Raw genomic sequence first — 21935 nt, forward strand, 5'->3', positions numbered from 1 at the left:
CTTGAGCAATGTACTTAACTCTAATTGCTCCAGGGTTGCATTGGCTGATCCCTGGTTGTAACCCAGGGTCTCGGAGGGGGGGGGGGTGTAATGAACAAAAAATATGTATTATACGATGCTAATATAAGCATCGTATAATTGATTGATTGCGGGTAGAGAAGGTTTTGCTGAGGCATGGCGAAAGGATTGTGTCAGTAGTGGGGACTCCACAGAAGATGGCAGCTCTTCGTTTGGCTTTCTCTCAAAGTTGTGTGCTGAGAAATCTGGACATTAGCCACGTAGTTTAATTTCCGACACTACTCTGTGTTTCATTTCCAATCCCTTTTATTATTAGAATACGATTGGTTTTCCCTTCAGTGACATTTTGTGGTCACACATAAGTGACAGTTAACCTGGCGTACAGGAAGCAGCTAATAGTATCAATGAGCCTGTACTGGGCTGGCTAACATGACACACTGTTATGAATAAACTGCTTTGCATTTCAACACTCAATCACATTATTCCCCTCTACTCTTGAGGAATTAGTACTGTAATGTCTCTTCACATTAGTCTGGGCTTACTATAAACATCACCTTGGGGCTGTGGGTGGTATGTTTTTAGTGTGTGTGTGTGTGTGTGTGTGTGTGTGTGTGTGTATTAGTGAGATATAAGATGGCTGCTGTAATGTACTGTGGAGGGTTACATTCAGCAGCAGGTGAGGGAAGCGCCTGGCTGCTTAATTAACTAAATGGCATGGAGGCTTAGGCTCTAGATTCTCTTCATTCCCTCAACAATGGGACACACAGAGGCTCTTAGGGATATTGGTTTGTGTGAACTGAACCCAGTCACATACAATCAGAGACAGCTGGAGAGACAGAGAGAGGTAAAGAGAGCTGGAGCCAGAGGAGGAGGTCATGAAAAGGAATCTTGATGTTTCCTCAACAAGTTGTTGATAGATAGACAAAGAAGAGCTGCTGTCATTACCAACGGACATGATTACAGTTGGACTCTAGCACTTTCCCTGGATGCATCTCCATCTGCTCCAGTTTAATGATGGATGAGGTGCCTTACTGTGTGTGTGTGTGTGTGTGTGTGTGTAACAGGGCGCAGCGGCATACCCAGAGAACGAGGACCAGCAGCAGAGACTGAGGGAGGCGGCTGAGGGGTTGCGCGTGGCCACCAACGCTGCAGCTCAGAACGCCATCAAGAAGAAGCTCATTAACAGGCTAGAGGTCAGTTGGATGAGTCTGAGCTAGGCTGGTCAGAGCCATATATGTACAGTATACCTATGGGTGGCTCCGCGAGTTTGGTGATAAGGTGGCGTCCCATTAATGGGTTTGCGAAACTCTGTATATGGCTCTGAGGCTGAGTAAGCAGGCACTTCCACTTGCATCTCCTCATCATAGCTCTTGCTCTACATACACACCACATTGTCAGTCGCATGGAAAACAACAGGCTTTGAGTGAAAGTCTAGAAATAGTATTTTTGATATGCTGTATTATTTTGGGCTTTAGGTTAACCTGAAGAGGTGATTACATTACCAGAGCTATTATTTCCAACTGTTGATGTAAACCATGCAAGAACAGTTATATACAGTACAGGACATTACTGAGTGTGTTTGGAGAGCTACAGTGTACTCTGGGTACATTCAACTGTTATAGAAACTTCCTTTCCCTTCCTGTTTACATTCTGAGAAGTCCTTGTAGGTTTTCCTTCATATGAAAGTAGAGACCATCCAGTATCATTCTTCGATCGTCATCCTACTAGCCACTGAAATGTAAAAGGAGCATTTTACATATGACTGTTGAACGCGGAATGAGGGTGAGCTTGGTTTGGTGTTTTGAAAGTGTGTTAAAATGTTTCTTAGTATCTAGCTACCTTTTTTGAGTGTGGATCCCGAGACGCAGTTGGCATCAGTTGCTGGGTCTGCTACTCTCTGTCCAGTGATCCTGCCAACCAAGACCGGTTCTGAGGAGCTATTTGGTGTAGCTGCTTGCTAGCTGCCTATCAAGCTAGCGGGGTTTTCTTGAGGACTTGAACTCAGCCCGTGGCTGGGATCACAGATTGTCCCGGGCTTGAGGCTGTCTAGATCCCTGCTGTTTGTTGTTTTCAGTCTTCCCTGCGGCCTGCCCTGTCTGGAACTGCGAGGAGTAACAGCGTAACCTACGTTGCTAGGTACCATGACAAAGACCAAAGCTGGCAGGAGTACTGTTGAGGACAGTGGTGTGTCTCTTTGTCACAGGTGAGCGAACAACAACAACAACAACAAATTCTACATGCAGTTGTTTCAACAACAACAAAATGGCTTGTAGTGTTTTGTCCAAATACTAGTGGACTCAACTAATAAAATAATGGACGACCTGACCAGAGAGGTCCAGGACCTGAAGAACAGTTTGCAGGAACAACATGGTTGTGGACGTAATTGCAGAATCGCCACATGAGACCTGGATGGAGTCTGAGGACAAATGATCTTGGAGAAACTGAAGATGGACTCCAAGAAGATTGAGCTGGAGCACGCCCACAGAACTGGAAAACCCACCACCGGCCCAGGTGACAGGCCCGTAGTGGTCAAGTTCTTGAGGTTTATTGCCTTATCTCGCTAATCTTACAACATTTGCGCACTCTGTATATAGACTTTTCTATTGTGTTATTGACTGTAAGTTTATTTATCCCTCGTGTAACTCTGTGGTTTTTGTCACACTGCTTTGCTTTATCTTGGCCAGGTCGCAGTTGTAAATGAGAACTTGTTCTCAACTGGTCTACCTGGTTAAATAAAGGTGAAATTAAAAATACATTCAAAAAATGGACAAGGTAGCTGTTCTGGAAAGAGCCAAGAACTTGAGAGGAACGTATACTTCCTCATTGAGGACTATCCTGAAGCTGTGCACCAGAAGAGGAATGAACTTATCTTGGCCATGAAAGCTGCAAGAGAGCGTGGGGACTTTTACTGACATCCGCTATGACAGGCTCGTTGTCCACCCTCCCTTCCAAAACCCTGGAAGGGATGAGAGAGCAAAGCCTATGGGTTTGTAGCTTCAACCCCGCAGCACACACAGATTCACTTACACACACAGATTCACTTACACACACAGACTCACTTACACACACAGACTCACTTACACACACACACTCACTTACACACACACTCACTTACACACACACACTCACTTACACACACAGACTCACTTACACACACAGACTCACTTACACACACAGACTCACTTACACACACAGACTCACTTACACACACACTCACTTACACACACACACTCACTTACACACACACACTCACTTACACACACACACTCACTTACACACACAGATTCACTTACACACACAGATTCACTTACACACACAGATTCACTTACACACACAGACTCACTTACACACACAGACTCACTTACACACACACTCACTTACACACACACTCACTTACACACACACACTCACTTACACACACACTCACTTACACACACACACTCACTTACACACACAGATTCACTTACACACACAGACTCACTTACACACACACTCACTTACACACACACTCACTTACACACACACAGACTCACTTACACACACACAGACTCACTTACACACACAGACTCACTTACACACACAGACTCACTTACACACACAGATTCACTTACACACACAGACTGATTCATGGAATATTTATTTCTTGCAAAGAATAGAATAGGTCGACTTTTGTTCTATGGGAGATAGTAGATTGATATAGGCTAGTGCTTTTGCTGTTCGTTAGGCCTGCTCGTCTTGTTGGCTGACGAAAAGTAAATGTGGACAGTTCTTTCAATATCTTCAATATGCACCTGGGAACTGGATATGACAGAGAGCTGTGAGTGAGAGATGCTTCGGATTGTGTTGCACACTCAGGGAGAAGGGCACAACGCAGCACTGCAAACGGCATGGATTTTTTTAGGGTGCATTACGGCCACAAAGGGGATGCCACTGTGAAATTCGAGGCATTATCAAGTGCTTGTCAAATTGTGAATGAGAGACTTGGCGTGTGTACAGCTTGTGCAAAAACAAAGCCGAGCTCATGCCTTTCGAGAGTTTTTCAAATCATCATTAGTCTCATCATGCAGCCTTACAATGTATTAAAAGTCAAAAGATATAACCCAATGTTTGTAGAACAACTAAAGTTCCATTAATACATCTAAATGACGCATATAGGAGTACCTATTTCTTTGTTAACCGCTCAACACAGAATAGAGGCATGTGCGCATGTGCGCATTCCCTCAAATCGTTTTGGAGAAAGTATTTATTTTATTCAGCTTTGTTCAATTGTATTCTTCATACTATAAAATAATGCCACTTAATTATAAGCAAATCTTATCTGCTAAATTAAGTAGTGTAGCCCACAGCCATTTGGCATAGCCATATCAGGACCTAACATAAGGACAACTCCGAGCATGCTATTCTTTTCTTCTGAAATAGACTACATTTTCTTCATATCATGCTTCTTTAGACCTGTCTAAAATAAATAATGGATTTATTGTGAAGGGGGAGGCTATATATATATTTATATATATATTTATTGTGAAGGGGGGAGGCTATATTACATGGATTTATTAGACTTTTTAAAATGGTTTGTAGGCTACGTGTGGAAGCCAGGAGATGCTAAATGTGTTTGTTAATTAATGGTCAGTTACCGTGAGACCGGCAGTTATTTGCTTGACAATCACCGGCTGATGACATTTCGTGACCGTCCATGTATCGATCACATAAAGCGGCCTTTACTAGTTCTAACAGCAGACCTATCAGCTTGCTGCCAGCTCTTAGCAAACTGTTGGAAAACATGGTTTGACCAAATACAATGCTATTTCTCTATAAACAAATTAACAGACTTTCAGCATACTTATAGAGAAGGGCACTCAACATGTACTGCACTGACACAAATAACTGATTGTTTTATAAGAAGATTTGGGAGCGGTACTGTTAGATTTCAGTGCAGCCTTTGATAGTATTGCCCATAACCTGTTGCTGAGAGAACTTGTGTGTTATGGCTTTTCAACCTCTGCCATATCATGGATTCAGAGCCATCTATCTTATAGAATTCAAAGGGTTTTATTTAATGGGAGCTTCTCTGTCAAACATGTAAAGTGTGGTGTACCGCAGGGCAGCTCTCTAGGCTCTCTACTCTTTTTTGTTTGAACCCTACTGCCCGACATTAAAGATGGCACGACAAATATTTGATCTCTGACCTGAGGAACCCTGGTTCTAAATGGAGACTGTCTGCCTCCCAAATGTCACTCTATTCCCTTTAGTACGGTTCTTTTGACCATGGGCCTCCTGGTAAAAATAAGTGCACTATAAAGGGAATGGGGTGCCATTTGAGAGGCATCTTGTGTGTGTGTTGATTCGTCAAGGTAGTGATTCTAAACATGCCTGACGTGTGTGACATTCCAACAGAATGCCGCCAAGCAAGCTGCTGCTGCAGCCACCCAGACTATCGCTGCCTCCCAGAATGCAGCAGCCTCCAACAAGAACACTGCCGCACACCAGCAATTGGTACAGAGCTGCAAGGTACTGGGGATAAGTCTCTTAATGCCAGGGGACATCACCAGTTCCTTGCATTGAACACTTTGTATGCCACTTTGTATACTGTAGTTAAACAGCTATATAGGTGCTACAGCTATATAGAAACTGTGGTTGAATACTGTATGTGTGTTGACTGTTTATGTATGTGTGCGGCTCACTAGGCCATGGCAGACCACATTCCCCAGCTGGTCCAGGGAGTAAGGGGCAGCCAGGCCCAGCCTGAAGACCTCACTACCCAGCTAGCCCTCATCATCACCAGTCAGAACTTCCTACAGGTACTCCACCAGTGCCAGTCTGGCTCCTAATCTCTCCACATATTGAATGAAGGGATCTCAATATATTGTACAGTACTGATATACGTGTGTGTGTGTGTGTGTGTGTGTGTGTGTGTGTGTGTGTGTGTGTGTGTGTGTGCTTGAAAGCTTCTAAAGATATATTATTGATGATGATGTCTAATACTTGGATAAGGCTGGGTTTTGTAGTCATGGGATGAATTTGACATTTCTCTGTTTCCTGTTTCTCTCATGACAGCCTGGCAGTAAGATGGTGACATCAGCGAAGTCGTCTGTTCCCACGGTGATGGACCAGGCCGCTGCTATGCAGCTGGGTCAGTGTGCCAAGAACCTGGCCACCAGCCTGGCAGAGCTCAGAACCGCAGCACAGAAGGTACAAAACACACACACACTTAAGTCATACCTGTCGCTCACCTCTGTCACTTTGTGAGGATACCTATCCCATGTTAGGACTAGCCAGCTTCTGATAGACTAGGGCACTAAATACCAGCTCAGGTGGGTTAAACTGTCAGTCTAGAATGACTAATTCAATGGTCTGCTCTCTCCTTGTGCTCGTTAGGCCCACGAAGCCTGCGGCCCCATGGAGATCCACTCAGCTCTCACAGCCGTCCAGACTCTGAAGACTGAGCTCCAAGACGCCAAGATGGCTGCCATAGACATGCAGCTGAAACCACTACCTGGAGAATCGGTCAGGGAAATCTGATTAATTGAATTAATCAACGTCTCATTACTTCTAGTGATTACTCTTTCATCCATTGCTGATTCTGTTTTTCTGGGTGTCTGGTGTACTGTGTGCTGTTCTCTCTGCAGATGGAGAAGTGTTCTCAGGACCTGGGCAGCACCTCCAAGTCTGTGGGATCCTCCATGGCTCAGCTGCTCACCTGTGCTGCACAGGGCAATGAACACTACACAGGTACTGTACTACTGCCCTGGGGCTCCCATTCTAATTAGAGCAATACTGCTAAATAACAAACTCCATAGCACCACCAGGACGTGTCTATAATAGTATATTTCACTTTTGACTACAGATTTTACTGTTACTACTGAAAACTTCAATATATTTGATGCTTCAAGGTCAATAGTAGATTAGATTCAACCTTTTCTCTCTGGAAAGTAGCACAAAGACTAAAACAGAAGAAATCCTTCCCCTACTTCAATAGATGTGACATTCCTTCAGTAATCTTGTCTAGATTAATGGGGTAATGCAAGCTGATTCAATTTACTAGATTCCTCCCCAATGTGTTGTGTTGAAGCTGAAATGTTGCATTCCCTTGTTGAGGCAGTCATAGTTTAGACCTTATGAAACTAAACCAGAGGCTCTTGCTAACTGGTATAGCACACTGTCAACATGAGAGGGCTATGGATATCCGATGTAATAACATGCATTTATTGAGGCTTAATTCAATCTTCTGAATGTATTTGGATGTTTGGCACATCTGAATGCAAACAGTCCTTTTAATTTAATACATGTTTTATTTGTCACAAGCTTGGTAAACAATCGGTGTAGACTGACAGTGAAATGTTTACTTATGGGCCCTTCCCAACAATGCAGAGAAAGAAATGAGAACACAAGGAATAAATACACAATGAGTAACGATAACGTGGCATTATACACGGGTACCAGTACAGAGTCGAGGTACGAGTTGGTGCAAAGAGGGTCAATGCAGATAGTCTGGGTAGTTATTTGGTTAACTATTTAGTGGTCTAATGGCTTGGGAGTAGAATCTGTTCGGGGTCCTGTTGGTTCCAGACTTGGTGCATCGGTACTGCTTGCCGCGCGGCAGTGGAGAGGGAGCTTGCCGCGCGGCAGTGGAGAGGGAGCTTGCCGCGCGGCAGTGGAGAGGGAGCTTGCCGCGCGGCAGTGGAGAGGGAGCTTGCCGCGCGGCAGTGGAGAGGGAGCTTGCCGCGCGGCAGTGGAGAGGGAGCTTGCCGCGCGGCAGTGGAGAGCTACTTCTGTAATAACTCTTCTTTATTTGTAGCATTCCAACCCCTACTCACCATCTGTATATTTTCCTCCAGGGTTAGCAGCCAGAGAGACAGCCCAGGCCCTGAAGACTCTAGCCCAGGCAGCGCGGGGCGTGGCAGCCTCTACCACCAACCCTCAGGCAGCGGCGTCCATGTTGGATTCAGCCTGTGATGTTATGGAAGGTTCGGCCATGTTGATCCATGAGGCCAAGCAGGCCCTGGTCTCTCCCGGTGACTCAGAGAGCCAGCAGAGGCTAGCCCAGGTGAGTATTGGACTTCAGTACAATAACGTGCAGAGCCATATAGGGATGAAGCTACTCTATCTCTATAAAAGGCTTGAAGTCAGAAGTTTACATACACTTAGGCTGGAGTCATTAAAACTAGTTTTTCAACCACTCCACAAATTTCTTGTTAACAAACTGTAGTTTTGATAAGTCGGTTAGGACATCTACTTTGTGCATGACACAAGTAATTTTTCCAACAATTGTTTACAGACAGATTATTTAACTTATAATTCACAGTATCACAATTCCAGTGGGTCAGAAGTTTACATACACTAAGTTGACTGTGCCTTTAAACAGCTTGGAAAATTCCAGAAAACATTTTCATGGCTTTAGAAGCTTCTGATAGGCTAATTGATATTATTTGAGTCAATTGGGGGTGTACGTGTGGATGTATTTCAAGGTCTACCTTCAAACTCCGTGCCTCTTTGCTTGACATCATGGGAAAATCAAAAGAAATCAGTCAAGACCTCAGAAAAAAATTGTAGAAGTCTGGGTTCATCCTTGGGAGCAATAGTACACAAGTCTAAACACCATGGGACCACGCAGCCGTCATACCGCTCAGGAAGGAGATGCGTTCTGTCTTAGATGAACGTACTTTGGTGCGAAAAGTGCAAATAAATCCCAGAACAATAGCAAAGGACCTTGTTAAGATGCTGGAGGAAACAGGTACAAAAGTATCTATATCCACAGTAAAACGAGTCCTATATCGACATAACCTGAAGGGCCACTCAGCAAGGAAGAAGCCACTGCTCCAAAACCGCCATAAAAAAAGCCATACTATGGTCTGGAACTGCACATGGGGACAAAGATTGTACTTTTTGGAGAAATGTCCTCTGGTCTGATGAAACAAAAACAGAACTGTTTGGCCATGATGACCATTGTTATGTTTGGAGGATAAAGGGGAAGGCTTGCAAGCTGAAGAACACCATCCCAACCGTGAAGCACGGGGGTGGCAGCATGATGTTGTGGGGGTACTTTGCTGCAGGAGGGTCTGGTGCACTTCACAAAATAGATGGCATCATGAGGGAGGAAAAATGTTGATATATTGAAGCAACATCTCAAGACATCTGTCAGGAAGTTAAAGCTTGGTCGCAAATGGGTCTTCCAAATGGACAATGACAAGCATACTTCCAAAGTTGTGTCAAAATGGCTTAGGGGCAACAAAGTCAAGGTATTGGAGTGGCCATAACAAAGCCCTGACCTCAATCACATAGAACATTTGTGGACAAGGCGTGTGTGAGCAAGGAGGCCTACAAACCAGACTCAGTTACACCAGCTCTGTCAGGAGGAATGGGCCAAAATTCACACAACTTATTGTGGGAAGCTTGTGGAAGGCTATCCGAGCTGTTTGACCCAAGTTAAACAATTTAAAGGCTATGCTACCAAATACTAATTGAGTGTATGTAAACTTCTGACCCACTGGGAATGTGATGAAATAAATTCTCAGGGAAATCAAAAAAATTCTCTACTATTATTCTGACATTTCACATTCTTAAAATAAAGTGGTGATCCTAACTGACCTAAGACAGGAAATTTTTACTAGGATTAAATGTCAGGAATTGTAAAAACTGAGTTTAAATGTATTTGGCCAAAGTGTATGTAAACTTCAGACTTCAACTGTATATGGCTCTGCTAACATCCATATTTTCCATCTGTTCAGTATAATTGTCCTCTGTCTGAATGGAGTTGGCTGTGGTTGGTGCTCTTAGACAACCAAAGGGCTACTAGAGTTTTAATATCACCACTTTTATTCAGAAAGTCTTGGCTTGTGTTACACTGAAGGTCAAGTGAGAGGCAAATATTTTTATTGTAGAGCTTCCACAGATCACTTCTCACAACTTCAGTATCTGGTTGTGAATAATAAAATAAATAACTTTTCATAGACAAATAATAGTTCACATTTTATCAGCCCAGCTGAACAAAACACTGATCACCTGTCAAACACAGTGAGGTGTTCACCCTCCGCCTGCTGTAGCAGGAGATTCACAACGTTAAGCACACATCAATTATTAATGCCTGGTCCTCCTCATATAACCTTCCCACCAGATGAATAAATGATATATCTATAGATGCTACTGCAGATAAAGGGACAGACTGGACATTGTATTGTGGTGTTTGTTCTGGTCCTTTGCAAATGAGAGAGAAATAGGACCCATTGTACATGGTGTTGAAGATCCCTTTGGTTTTGAATGGAATCCAATGAAAGTCCTTGAATTCCTCTTTGGATGATGATCTCTTTCAAATCTTACCAAATAAGTCTTCAATTGTGTCTCTTATCTTTTCAGGTAGTCCTAGTTGTGCATTCAGTAATCCTTTCAGCAGCACAACTCCTGTTCTGTTGCTAGGCCCCACAGGGACACAGACATATTGGTTGGCATATGTTCTGTTGGAAACAGAATTGCAAATTAGGAACATCAATTACTCCGCTATGCTTCTTGGCTCATTAGCATTTTAAGATTGTGATTGCAGCTCAGCAACATCACTACTGTGGAAAACAACTCAGTTCACGCATGAATGATCACACTTGACACACACGCAGGCTCGCTCACAAACACACACATGCACACCTGTGCTCACACACACCTGTTCTCTCTGCTTCAGGTGGCCAAGGCTGTGTCCCACTCTCTGAATAACTGTGTCAACTGCCTGCCTGGCCAGAAGGATGTGGACATGGCCCTCAGGAGCATTGGAGAGGCCAGCAAGAAACTGCTGGGTGAAACGGTAAGTTCTACACTTCCTTAAGTAAAGGTTACTTTATTGAAAAAACATTCACGTCAAGCCACTGATTACTCCAGAGTTAATCACCTGTTTATTGATTTATAACTGCCGCTAGGTCAAACGTTTTTAAACCAAACTTACATTTATTGCACCACAACCTAATCACTGACTCGCTATGGCTGTCTTTGTTGTCTCTCTACGTTTTTCTGTCTCTTATCTTTCTCTCTCTGTAGCTCCCTCCATCCACCAGGTCGTTCCAGGAGGCCCAGAGCGAGCTGAACCAGACCGCAGCAGATCTGAACCAATCAGCAGGAGACGTGGTCCACGCCTCCCGCGGCTCCAGCACCCAGCTCGCAGACGCATCTGGGAAGTTCAGAGAAGACTTTGATGAGTTCTTGGACGCCGGCATTGAGATGGCTGGGCACACTCAGGTGCAGTCACAGTGGTCTGTCTGTGTGGTACTGAACCTGGAACGTGTTCGTTAGGGCACACCACACCACACCATCGCAATGGAAACCATAATGAACATTTCTTATTGACAAGTTCACATAGTGCCTCCCCGTTCCACGCAGTTTTGTTTTGTGCCTAATGAACTCAAACCAGGCACCATACTGGATTTGACTGTTTTAGTGTGACTCATTTATTTACATAAGCCTCTTCATCACCTTTTGGACATAAGAACCAACTGTTTAATTTATCAAAGCTGATATGATGGAAAATAGAGGAGGAGAAGTTGACCAATTGGCCTGAAAAGTCATAGCTTGGCCAACCATCAGTCTATCCATTTGTTGATTAACTTTCCTTATAGATACGGAATGTTTCATTGAATTGCCTCAAAGCGGCGGTCTGTTAAATTTAGTCTAAATAAGATGACAGTTGAAGGTCTTTTCCGGGCTGCCTTGCTGATAAGGAAGGAGGAAATCTTAGTGGCATGACACTGATTACCAAATCAGACCCAGGTGACTGCAGGAACTGCCAGCAGCAGAGTTGGAACCAGAGAGTCTACGTTTAGAACAGAGTTTGAGAGGAACAATATACATGTTAAGCATGGTGCAGCTAGAAAACAGCCCACGCACCATTCTCCTATTCATCTGACTGATGGATAGGAGAACCAGGGATAGTCAGTTGCACAGGACTCCCGACTGGTGCAGCAGTCTAAGGCACTGCATCTTAGTGCTAGAAGCGTCACTACAGACCCTGGTTCAATTCCATGCTGTATCACAACCGGCCGGGATTGGGAGTCCCATAGGGTGGCGCACAATTGGCCCTAGTTTGGCCATTGCAGGCCGTCATTGTAAATATAAATTTGTTCTTAACTGGCTTACCTAGTTAAATAAAGGTTACATTCAGCGTTGATTAGTACTATATAGCTGTGTCATCGCTCTGAGTGGATCAAGTTACCAGGCAGATTTGGGTTCATTTAGACTCTAAATGACTTGCAACATTTCATGCCCTTTCTGTATGACTTTTGTATATGATTGATTTACAACTAGTGTTTATGACTTGTAATAACTGGTGATTCTGCTGTGGATGTTGTAGAGGAAAGATGAGCAGATCCAGGTGATCGGTAACCTGAAGAACATCTCCATGGCTTCCAGCAAGCTGCTCCTGGCAGCCAAGTCTCTGTCTGTAGACCCTGGGGCAGCTAACGCCAAGAACCTTCTGGCTGCTGCTGCAAGGTACCTACCATACACTGCCCTCTATGTGGGCTCTCACAATACCACACCTGTTGATTGGTTATTTATTATGTCTTGTTGGATTTAGAACAGGAGACTTTCCACCCACAGTTAATTCCAGTTTTGCAATGTGTTACAATACGCTTATGCCAGGGCCAAAGCAATGGGAGGTTTCACTGTGCCGTAGGAAGGGACAAGGCTTTTGATGTGACACACATGCACTTCTCAATCTCACATCTCCAGTGTAGCTCCACTTCACAGCAGAAATGTCCTCCTAGGTGGTAGATGAAGTGTTGTCTCCCTTCAGGCTTGTGGAGGCTGTTAATTTCCTGTCTGGTAATTGGAAGGTTAAGAGGGAGGTGTGTGACTGAAATGTCTGACTGGCTCACTGAAGCCTGCTGGAATTCTGCTGAAAAAAAGAGATAGAGAGGGGGAGACCAGAGGAACCCAAAGCACGATATTAGATTTGGAACCAATGGAGCCTGGGACCTTGTGTTTGTGTAATGGAGCTGAACGCTGGTCTAAGTGCCTCTCATTTTGAACTTCTCTCGGTCTCTCTCAGGCTCTCTCTCTCTCGGTCTCTCTCAGGCTCTCTCTCTCTCGGTCTCTCTCAGGCTCTCGCTCTCTCTCTCTCTCTCAGGCTCTCTCTCTCTCGGGCTCTCTCACTCGGGCTCTCCCCTCTCTCACTCCTCTCCCTCCCATCCTGTGTTTCAGAGCAGTGACAGAGAGCATTAACCAGCTAATCACACTGGCCACACAGCAGGCCCCGGGACAGAAGGAGTGTGACAATGCCCTACGAGAGCTGGAGGTACCATCAACATCAATAGCTTACATCAATAACATTAGCTTTACTGATAACAGCTGCAGTCATAGTGGTGGTAGCAGGAGTGTTAGTTGGAGCAGTAATACTGTTAGTAAACGCAGTGTCATCTGTAGCAGCCGTTGTTGTTATGAGAGATTGGATACTGGCGTCATTAAAGTGGCTTATGTTAAATGTATAGATTATGGGAGTGCTCTAGGAGAATATTTTCATGTTGCTCATTTAAATTGTATCTATAATGGGTTCCTTTGGTTTTAGTTAAATTAGCAAGTTCCCTTGTAGATGTTAAGAGATGTTTTGCCTCTCCCCTCAGGCTGTGAAAGGAATGTTAGCCAACCCCAACGAGCCAGTCAGCAACCTCTCCTACTTCCACTGCATCGAGAGCGTCATGGAGAACTCCAAGGTAGGGAGGGCCATGACCCTGAGCGCTGCTGAAAGAGCAAGCATAACCACAACCTCCAGACAGATGGAAACGAGTAGAGATGGAGAGATGGGAGGGAGAGCAGAGAGAGAGCGGTGACCTGCCTGGCGGAGGAATGCTACAGCTCTTTTCCTCTGTTCCCCCTCTTCTTTCAGGTCCTGGGAGAGTCCATGGCTGGCATTTCTCACAACTGTAAAACCGGGGATGTGCCAGCGTTTGGGGGCTGTGTGGGACTGGCCTCCAAGGCCCTGTGTGGGCTCACTGAGGCTGCAGGACAGGTTAGGACATGCTACGAAGTACCTGCTCTGGACCTACCAGACATACTGTGTGTCATACTGTGTGAATATGTGAGCACCCTGTGTGTGCTCTGCTTGAGCTAGGGAGTGTTGTGCTAGTGTAGAAAGAGAGTAGTGTGGACTTCTGTTTTTCCACCACTGACCATTTCTGGGTTTCCCCTTACTACATCAATATACCACACATGAGTAAAGCTCTGTCCATCTGTGTGTCGACCAGATGCTGTGTTCAGTAAAAAGCTGCTATTTAAGCTGCTAACATTGTAGCCTACCTGTTTTCTGCTACTATGAGAGCCACGTCTGGTTCTACAGTATGTTGAAGTCTCTCCTCCTGTCCTCTCTCCTCAGGCCTCCTACCTGGTGGGCGTGTCTGACCCCAACAGTCAGGCAGGGCATCAGGGGTTGGTCGACGCCATCCAGTTTGCACGAGCCAATCAGGCGATCCAGATGGCCTGTCAGAACCTGGTGGATCCGGACAGCAGCCCCTCACAGGTCAGTTGGGACATAATAACACAGGTTTGTTTGGTTTTATTTGTTTACTAAAAAGTCACCTTGGGTTGATTTGAAGAGCCCTCACAGTTTAACAGGACTTTGGGTCTTTGAAAAAACACTATCTAAAGCCTACTATCATTGCACCTTACAGGAACTTTATTTGATTGGATTTATAAATCACTCAAAGTGCTTTATAACACAAAGGGGGAAACTCCACCTCATCTTTATGGATTATGAATATAACCTATACAGTTGCTAATAACTAATACATATGTTGTTTGAACAATAACTAATAGATGCACTTTTCTAAGTTTAACTTAGGAAGTGAAGAGACTCGTAGTCTTAACAGATACAGTTGAAGTCAGAAGTTTACATACACCTTAGCCAAATACATTTAAACTCAGTTTTTCACAATTCCTGACATTTAATCCTCATAAAACTTCCCTGTCTTAGGTCAGTTAGGATCACCACTTTATTTTAAGAATGTGAAATGTCAGAATAATAGTAGAGAATTTATTTATTTCAGCTTTTATTTCTTTCATCACATTCCCAGTGGGTCAGAAGTTTACATACACTCAATTAGTATTTGGTAGCATTGCCTTTCAATTGTTTAACTTGGGTCAAAAAAGTTTGGATAGCCTTCCACAAGCTTCCCACAATAAGTTGTGTGAATTTTGGCCCATACCTCCTGACAGAGCTGGTGTAACTGAGTCAGGTTTATAGGACTCCTTGCTCACACACGCTTTTTTAGTTCTGTCCACAAATGTTCTATGTGATTGAGGCAGGGCTTTGTGATGGCCACTCCAATACCTTGACTTTGTTGTCCTTAAGCCATTTTGCCACAACTTTGGGGTCATCGTCCATTTAGAAGACCCATTTGCAACCAAGCTTTAACTTCCTGACAGATGTCTTGAGATGTTGCTTCAATATATCCACAATTTTCCTCCCTCGTGATGCCATCTATTTTGTGAAGTACACAGGTCCCTCCTGCAACAAAGCGCCCACACAACATGATTCTGCCACCCTCGTGCTTCACGGTTGGGACGGTGTTCTTCGGCTTGCAAGCCACCCCCTTTTTCCTCCAAACATAATGATGGTCATTATGGCCAAACAGTTCTATTTTTGTTTCATCAGACCAGAGGACATTTCTGTTTATGAGCCATCAGGTGTTCCCTCTGTCATGTTTATCTCTTGTCATCTACTTTAGAAAAATCCCGAGCTGCTGATTTGTTTGTTATCCTTCATCTGACGTGTTATGGTTCATCTGTCTAGACATCCGGGTCGCCTCCCACCACGTACCAATGTTCCCATTTAGGGTATGGCTTTCTGAGACTGTTATGGTGGGTGTTTTCAGGTGCTATCGTCTGCCACCATCGTAGCAAAGCACACATCAGCTCTTTGCAACGCCTGTCGCCTGGCCTCCTCCAAGACAGCCAACCCCACAGCCAAGAGACACTTTGTCCAGTCTGCCAAGGAGGTGGCCAACAGCACAGCCAACCTGGTCAAAACTATAAAGGTAAGACTGCCGACTCCAATGAGGTTTTTTTACTGACAGACTGGCCCATTACGTGTATATTGACCTGTGTTTCTCCATTTCTTTCCCTCCAGGCTCTGGATGGTGATTTCTCTCAGGAGAATAGGAACACGTGTCTGGTGGCCACAGCTCCTCTCATAGAGGCTGTTGAGAACCTCACAGCGTTTGCGTCTAATCCAGAGTTTGCCAGCATCCCTGCTCAGATCAGCAATGAGGTATGACTACACACTTCTGGCCATTTCTAAACATGGTGCTCCGTTCAACTTGTGTGCAAGTTTAAACTTTATTTAGAACTCTGAGACCAACTGCAATGACATTGTGGGTGTAGAAAACGTTTACGTTAAACAGTTGATTTTTCATGGTTGTCATGGAGATGCTCATCTTTCGTTTGTTTATGTGCAGGGCTCTGCCGCTCAGGAGCCCATCCTCCAATCAGCTCGCTCTATGCTGGACAGCTCCACCCACCTGCTGAAGACTGCACGTTCACTGGTTATTAACCCCAAAGACCCACCCACCTGGTCGGTCCTGGCTGGCCACTCTCGGACTGTGTCCGACTCCATCAAAGGTCTCATCACGGCCATCAGGTTAGCACAGTGACAGCACTGCACCTCTTACTGGCCTGGACATGGACAACTGTTATAACTCATTAAGTTGTGATAAGCAGTTATAATAACCTTCAGAGATTGGACAAGACCATAATGTTCATCCTTGATCTCGGATTGGCTGATTTGGCTCAAGGCTGTTGATCGGCTTACTCATGGTTTGTTAGAATTCACCAGATCTCTCTGATCCTGTTGGATGCCTGCTAGCTGACATAGATAAACATGCTCTTTATATTTATTTCATCCTCTTTCCCTCTCTTTCTCTCTCTCCGCCTCTCAGGGACAAGGCTCCAGGCCAGAGGGAGTGTGACTACTCCATAGATAACATCAACAGATGTATCCGGAACATTGAGCAGGCCTCGCTAGCCGCAGTCAGCCAGAACCTGGCCAGCAGGGATGACATCTCACTGGAGGTAATGATCGTTAATGAGACACTACACGCTCTGCTGACCCACAGGCAACCCCTCCCTCTCTCATTCTTTCTCTATCCATCCTTCTCTCCCTTTATCCATCTCTCTCAATCTCTCTGTCCGTTAGTGGGCTACAGATCTTTGATCAGGTCTACTGCTAATTGAGACCAACTGCCATTCGAATGAAGTTAAAAGCAGTTTGGACAGGGAGCGTTAGAATTGCCACAGAACCACAACATGCCTTGCATAATGACCAATGTTGAAATGATTTTACTCTGATCAATCCCATCAGGCCTTGCAAGAGCAGCTGACGTCCACAGTACAAGAGATTGGATACCTAATCGACCCAATATCTACAGCCGCCAGAGGGGAAGCTGCCCAACTAGGACACAAGGTAACTAGTTGCAGCATCATCACTGTTACCAATACTAGGTCTATATCACCTGTCAGGGGCAGTCAATAGCTGCGTTCCGGGTTTTTATTTGTATTTATGATGATCTGGAACGCAACAATAATCAGTCTGACACATTTAACCTCTGACCCTTGACCCCTTTCCATCCCAGGTGACCCAGCTGGCGGGCTACTTTGAGCCTCTGATCAGGGCGTCGGTGGGCGTGGCGTCCAAGCTGCAGGACCACCAGCAGCAGATGACCTTCCTGGACCAGACTAAGACCCTGGCAGAGTCCGCCCTGCAGATGATCTACGCAGCCAAGGAGGGAGGAGGAAACCCCAAGGTATGGAACAATATGGGCGATAGGGCCAAAATATCATTTCACAATATTTTTCTCATTTATGTCAGTATTTGACGGTATTTTGAAGTATCTGAATAATACAAGTTCTAAACCTGTTTTATGGGTAGTGCATGCCCCTGGGATGGCAAAAATGAATTATAAGTGTTTTTAATGGGCTTTTTCCATAATATTTGTTTTATACTCAACTAGGACAAAACTGACCGTGAAGTAATCCAACTTTCATTCCTACTTTACATGTATTTAGCTCTGTATCAGCATATCGTCATAGACCGTATTGTAAAAATCCATACGGGTATGTGGATCCATACCTTGAAATAGGATGTATGGCCCAACCCTACCCCAGGGGGAACCCTCACAGTTTAACAGGACTTTGGGTCTTTGAAAAAACACTATCTAAAGCCTACTATCATTGCACCTTACAGGAACTTTACTTAAAAAAGTTCTTTATAACACAAAGGGGGAAACTCCACCTCATCTTTATGGATTATGAATATAACCTATACAGTTGCTAATAACTAATACATATGTTGTTTGAACAATAACTAATAGATGCACTTTTCTAAGTTTAACTTAGGAAGTGAAGAGACTCGTAGTCTTAACAGATACAGTTGAAGTCAGAAGTTTACATACACCTTAGCCAAATACATTTAAACTCAGTTTTTCACAATTCCTGACATTTAATCCTCATAAAACTTCCCTGTCTTAGGTCAGTTAGGATCAGCACTTTATTTTAAGAATGTGAAATGTCAGAATAATAGTAGAGAATTTATTGAAGCTTTTATTTATTTCATCACATTCCCAGTGGGTGAGAAGTTTACATACTAATTGAGTGTATTTGGTAGCATTGCCTTCAAATTGTTTAACTTGGGTCAAAAAAGTTTGGATAGCCTTCCACAAGCTTCCCACAATAAGTTGTGTGAATTTTGGCCCATTCCTCCTGACAGAGCTGGTGTAACTGAGTCAGGTTTATAGGCCTCCTTGCTCACACATGCTTTTTCAGTTCTGTCCACAAATGTTCTATGTGATTGAGGCAGGGCTTTGTGATGGCCACTCCAATACCTTGACTTTGTTGTCCTTAATCCATTTTGCCACAACTTTGGAAGTATCTTTGGGGTCATCGTCCATTTGGAAGACCCATTTGCAACCAAGCTTCAACTTCCTGACTGACGTCTTGAGATGTTGCTTCAATATATCCACCTAATTTTCCTACCTCATGATGCCATTTATTTTGTGAAGTACACCAGTCCCTCCTGCAGCAAAGCACCCCCACAACATGGTTCTGCCACCCTCGTGCTTCACGGTTGGGATGGTGTTCTTCAGCTTGCAAGCCACCCCCTTTTTCCTCCAAACATAATGATGGTCATTATGGCCAAACAGTTCTATTTTTGTTTCATCAGACCAGAGGACATTTCTCCAAAAAGTACGATCTTTGTCCCCATGTGCAGTTGCGAACCGTAGTCTGACTTTTTTATGGCAGTTTTGGAGCAGTGGCTTCTTCCTTGCTGAGCGGCCTTTCAGGTTATGTCGATATAGGACTCGTTTTACTGTGGATATAGATACTTTGTACTCCAGCATCTTCACAAGGTCCTTTGCTGTTCTGCTATTGATTTGCACTTTTCACACCAAAGTACGTTCATCTCTAGGAGACAGAACGCATCTCCTTCCAGTGTGGTCCCATGGTGTTTATACTTGCGTACTATTGTTTGTACAGATGAACGTGGTACCTTCAGGCGTTTGGAAATTGCTCCCAAGGATGAACCAGACTTGTAGAGGTCTACAATTTTTTCCTGAGGTCTTGGTTGATTTCTTTAGATTTTCCCATGATGTCAAACAAAGAGGCACTGAGTTTGAAGGTAGGCCTTGAAATACATCCACAGGTACACCTCCAATTGACTCAAATAATGTCAATTAGCCTATCAGAAGCTTCTAAAGCAATGACATAATTTTCTGGATTCTTCCATGCTGTTTAAAGACACAATCAACATAGTGTATGTAAACTTCTGACCCACTGGAATTGTGATACAGTGAATTATAAGTGAAATAATCTGTCTGTAAACAATTGTTGGAAAAATGACTTGTCCTAACCGACTTGTCAAAACTACAGTTTGTTAACAAGAAATTTGTGGAGTGGTTGAAAAAGAAGTTTGAATTACTCCAACATAAGTGGACGTAAACTTCAGACTTCAACTGTATGTATCTCTGTCTGTATGAAGGCGTCCCATACCCATGATGCCATAGCTGAGGCTGCTCAGCTGATGAGGGAGGCGGTGGATGACATCATGGTGACCCTGAACGAGGCCGCCAGCGAAGGGGGTATGGTGGGCGCCATGGTGGACTCCATTGCTGAGGCCATGGGCAGGGTGAGTGGGTGTGACGGGGGCAGGATGAGTGGGGTGTGGGGAGCATGGTGGATTCCATTGAGGCCATGGGCAGGCTGAGTGGGGGTGACGGGGGCAGGATGAGTGGGGTGTGGGGACATGGTGGATTCCATTGAGGCCATGGGTAGGCTGAGTGGGGGTGACGGGGGCAGGATGAGTGGGGTGTGGGGACATGGTGGATTCCATTGAGGCCATGGGCAGGCTGAGTGGGGGTGACGGGATGAGTGGGGTATGGTGGGCGTCATGGTGGACTCCAATGCTGAGGCCATGGGCAGGCTGAGTGGGTGTGACGGGGGGCAGGATGAGTGGGGTGTGGAGGGCACGGTGGATTCCATTGAGGCCATGGGCAGGGTGAGTGGGGGTGACGGGGGGCAGGATGAGTGGGGTATGGTGGGCGCAATGGTGGACTCCATTGCTGAGGCCATGGGCAGGGTGAGTGGGGGTGACGGGGGGCAGGATGAGTGGGTGTGACGGGGGGCAGGATGAGTGGGGTGTGGGGACATGGTGGATTCCATTGAGGCCATGGGCAGGCTGAGTGGGGGTGACGGGGGCAGGATGAGTGGGGTGTGGGGACATGGTGGATTCCATTGAGGCCATGGGTAGGCTGAGTGGGGGTGACGGGGGGCAGGATGAGTGGGGTGTGGGGACATGGTGGATTCCATTGAGGCCATGGGCAGGCTGAGTGGGGGTGACGGGGGGCAGGATGAGTGGGGTATGGTGGGCGCCATGGTGGACTCCAATGCTGAGGCCATGGGCAGGCTGAGTGGGTGTGACGGGGGGCAGGATGAGTGGGGTGTGGAGGGCACAGTGGATTCCATTGAGGCCATGGGCAGGGTGAGTGGGGGTGACGGGGGGCAGGATGAGTGGGGTATGGTGGGCGCAATGGTGGACTCCATTGCTGAGGCCATGGGCAGGGTGAGTGGGGGTGACGGGGGGCAGGATGAGTGGGTGTGACGGGGGGCAGGATGAGTGGGGTGTGGGGACATGGTGGATTCCATTGAGGCCATGGGCAGGCTGAGTGGGGGTGATGGGGGGCAGGATGAGTGGGGTGTGGGGAGCATGGTGGATTCCATTGAGGCCATGGACAGGTTTAGTGGGGGTGACGGGGGCAGGATGAGTGGGGTATGGTGGGCGCCATGGTGGACTCCAATGCTGAGGCCATGGGCAGGCTGAGTGGGGGTGACGGGGGCAGGATGAGTGGGGTGTGGGGACACGGTGGATTCCATTGAGGCCATGGGCAGGTTTAGTGGGGGTGACGGGGGGCAGGATTAGTGGGGTGTGGAGGGCACGGTGGATTCCATTGAGGCCATGGGCTTAAGGGTTGTATGTTTGGTTGAATAAGGTTTGGTTTTTAGTTAGAATAAGGTTTTGTATGTTTGGTTGAATAAGGTTTGGTTTTTAGTTAGAATAAGGTTTTGTATGTTTGGTTGAATAAGGTTTGGTTTTTAGTTAGAATAAGGTTTTGTATGTTTGGTTGATTTTTGTTTTTTGGGGGGGTTAGAATGTTATTTATTTTTTCACGTTTGAATGAGGGTTTATTTCTGGTGGAGTAAGGGTTTTCTATGTTTGTTTCCTCTCAGCTGGACGAGGGGACCTCTCCTGAACCAGAAGGATCGTTTGTAGACTACCAGACTACCATGGTGAAATACTCCAAGGCCATTGCGGTCACCGCCCAGGAAATGGTAAATTACATTCAGATGGAAATACCTATTTATTTTTGTTTAACAATTTATCTCTAGAGCGATCAATCAATATA

The 21935-nt window shown here is 45.3% G+C and overlaps 1 protein-coding gene across 2 annotated transcripts in view; it reads left to right on the forward strand.

Annotated features, from left to right (window-relative positions):
• The window catches only part of LOC115122919 (talin-2), a 127619-nt gene that overhangs the window by 80577 nt on the left and 25107 nt on the right, over positions 1–21935 (forward strand). For both annotated transcript variants that reach the window (XM_065012068.1, XM_065012069.1), the window contains exons 22-43: positions 1083–1211; positions 5413–5526; positions 5703–5816; positions 6073–6207; positions 6394–6522; positions 6645–6747; positions 7854–8062; positions 10685–10804; positions 11035–11232; positions 12341–12480; positions 13192–13285; positions 13611–13700; positions 13874–13996; positions 14360–14503; positions 15858–16019; positions 16112–16252; positions 16440–16621; positions 16920–17052; positions 17342–17443; positions 17613–17783; positions 20015–20161; positions 21760–21861. In XM_065012068.1, the coding sequence (XP_064868140.1) occupies positions 1083–1211; positions 5413–5526; positions 5703–5816; positions 6073–6207; positions 6394–6522; positions 6645–6747; positions 7854–8062; positions 10685–10804; positions 11035–11232; positions 12341–12480; positions 13192–13285; positions 13611–13700; positions 13874–13996; positions 14360–14503; positions 15858–16019; positions 16112–16252; positions 16440–16621; positions 16920–17052; positions 17342–17443; positions 17613–17783; positions 20015–20161; positions 21760–21861 (2982 nt within the window). The remainder of the gene's footprint in view (positions 1–1082; positions 1212–5412; positions 5527–5702; positions 5817–6072; positions 6208–6393; positions 6523–6644; positions 6748–7853; positions 8063–10684; positions 10805–11034; positions 11233–12340; positions 12481–13191; positions 13286–13610; positions 13701–13873; positions 13997–14359; positions 14504–15857; positions 16020–16111; positions 16253–16439; positions 16622–16919; positions 17053–17341; positions 17444–17612; positions 17784–20014; positions 20162–21759; positions 21862–21935) is intronic.

The sequence above is a fragment of the Oncorhynchus nerka genome, linkage group LG27 (assembly GCF_034236695.1).
Source record: "Oncorhynchus nerka isolate Pitt River linkage group LG27, Oner_Uvic_2.0, whole genome shotgun sequence".
Classification (NCBI taxonomy): Eukaryota; Metazoa; Chordata; class Actinopteri; order Salmoniformes; family Salmonidae; genus Oncorhynchus; species Oncorhynchus nerka.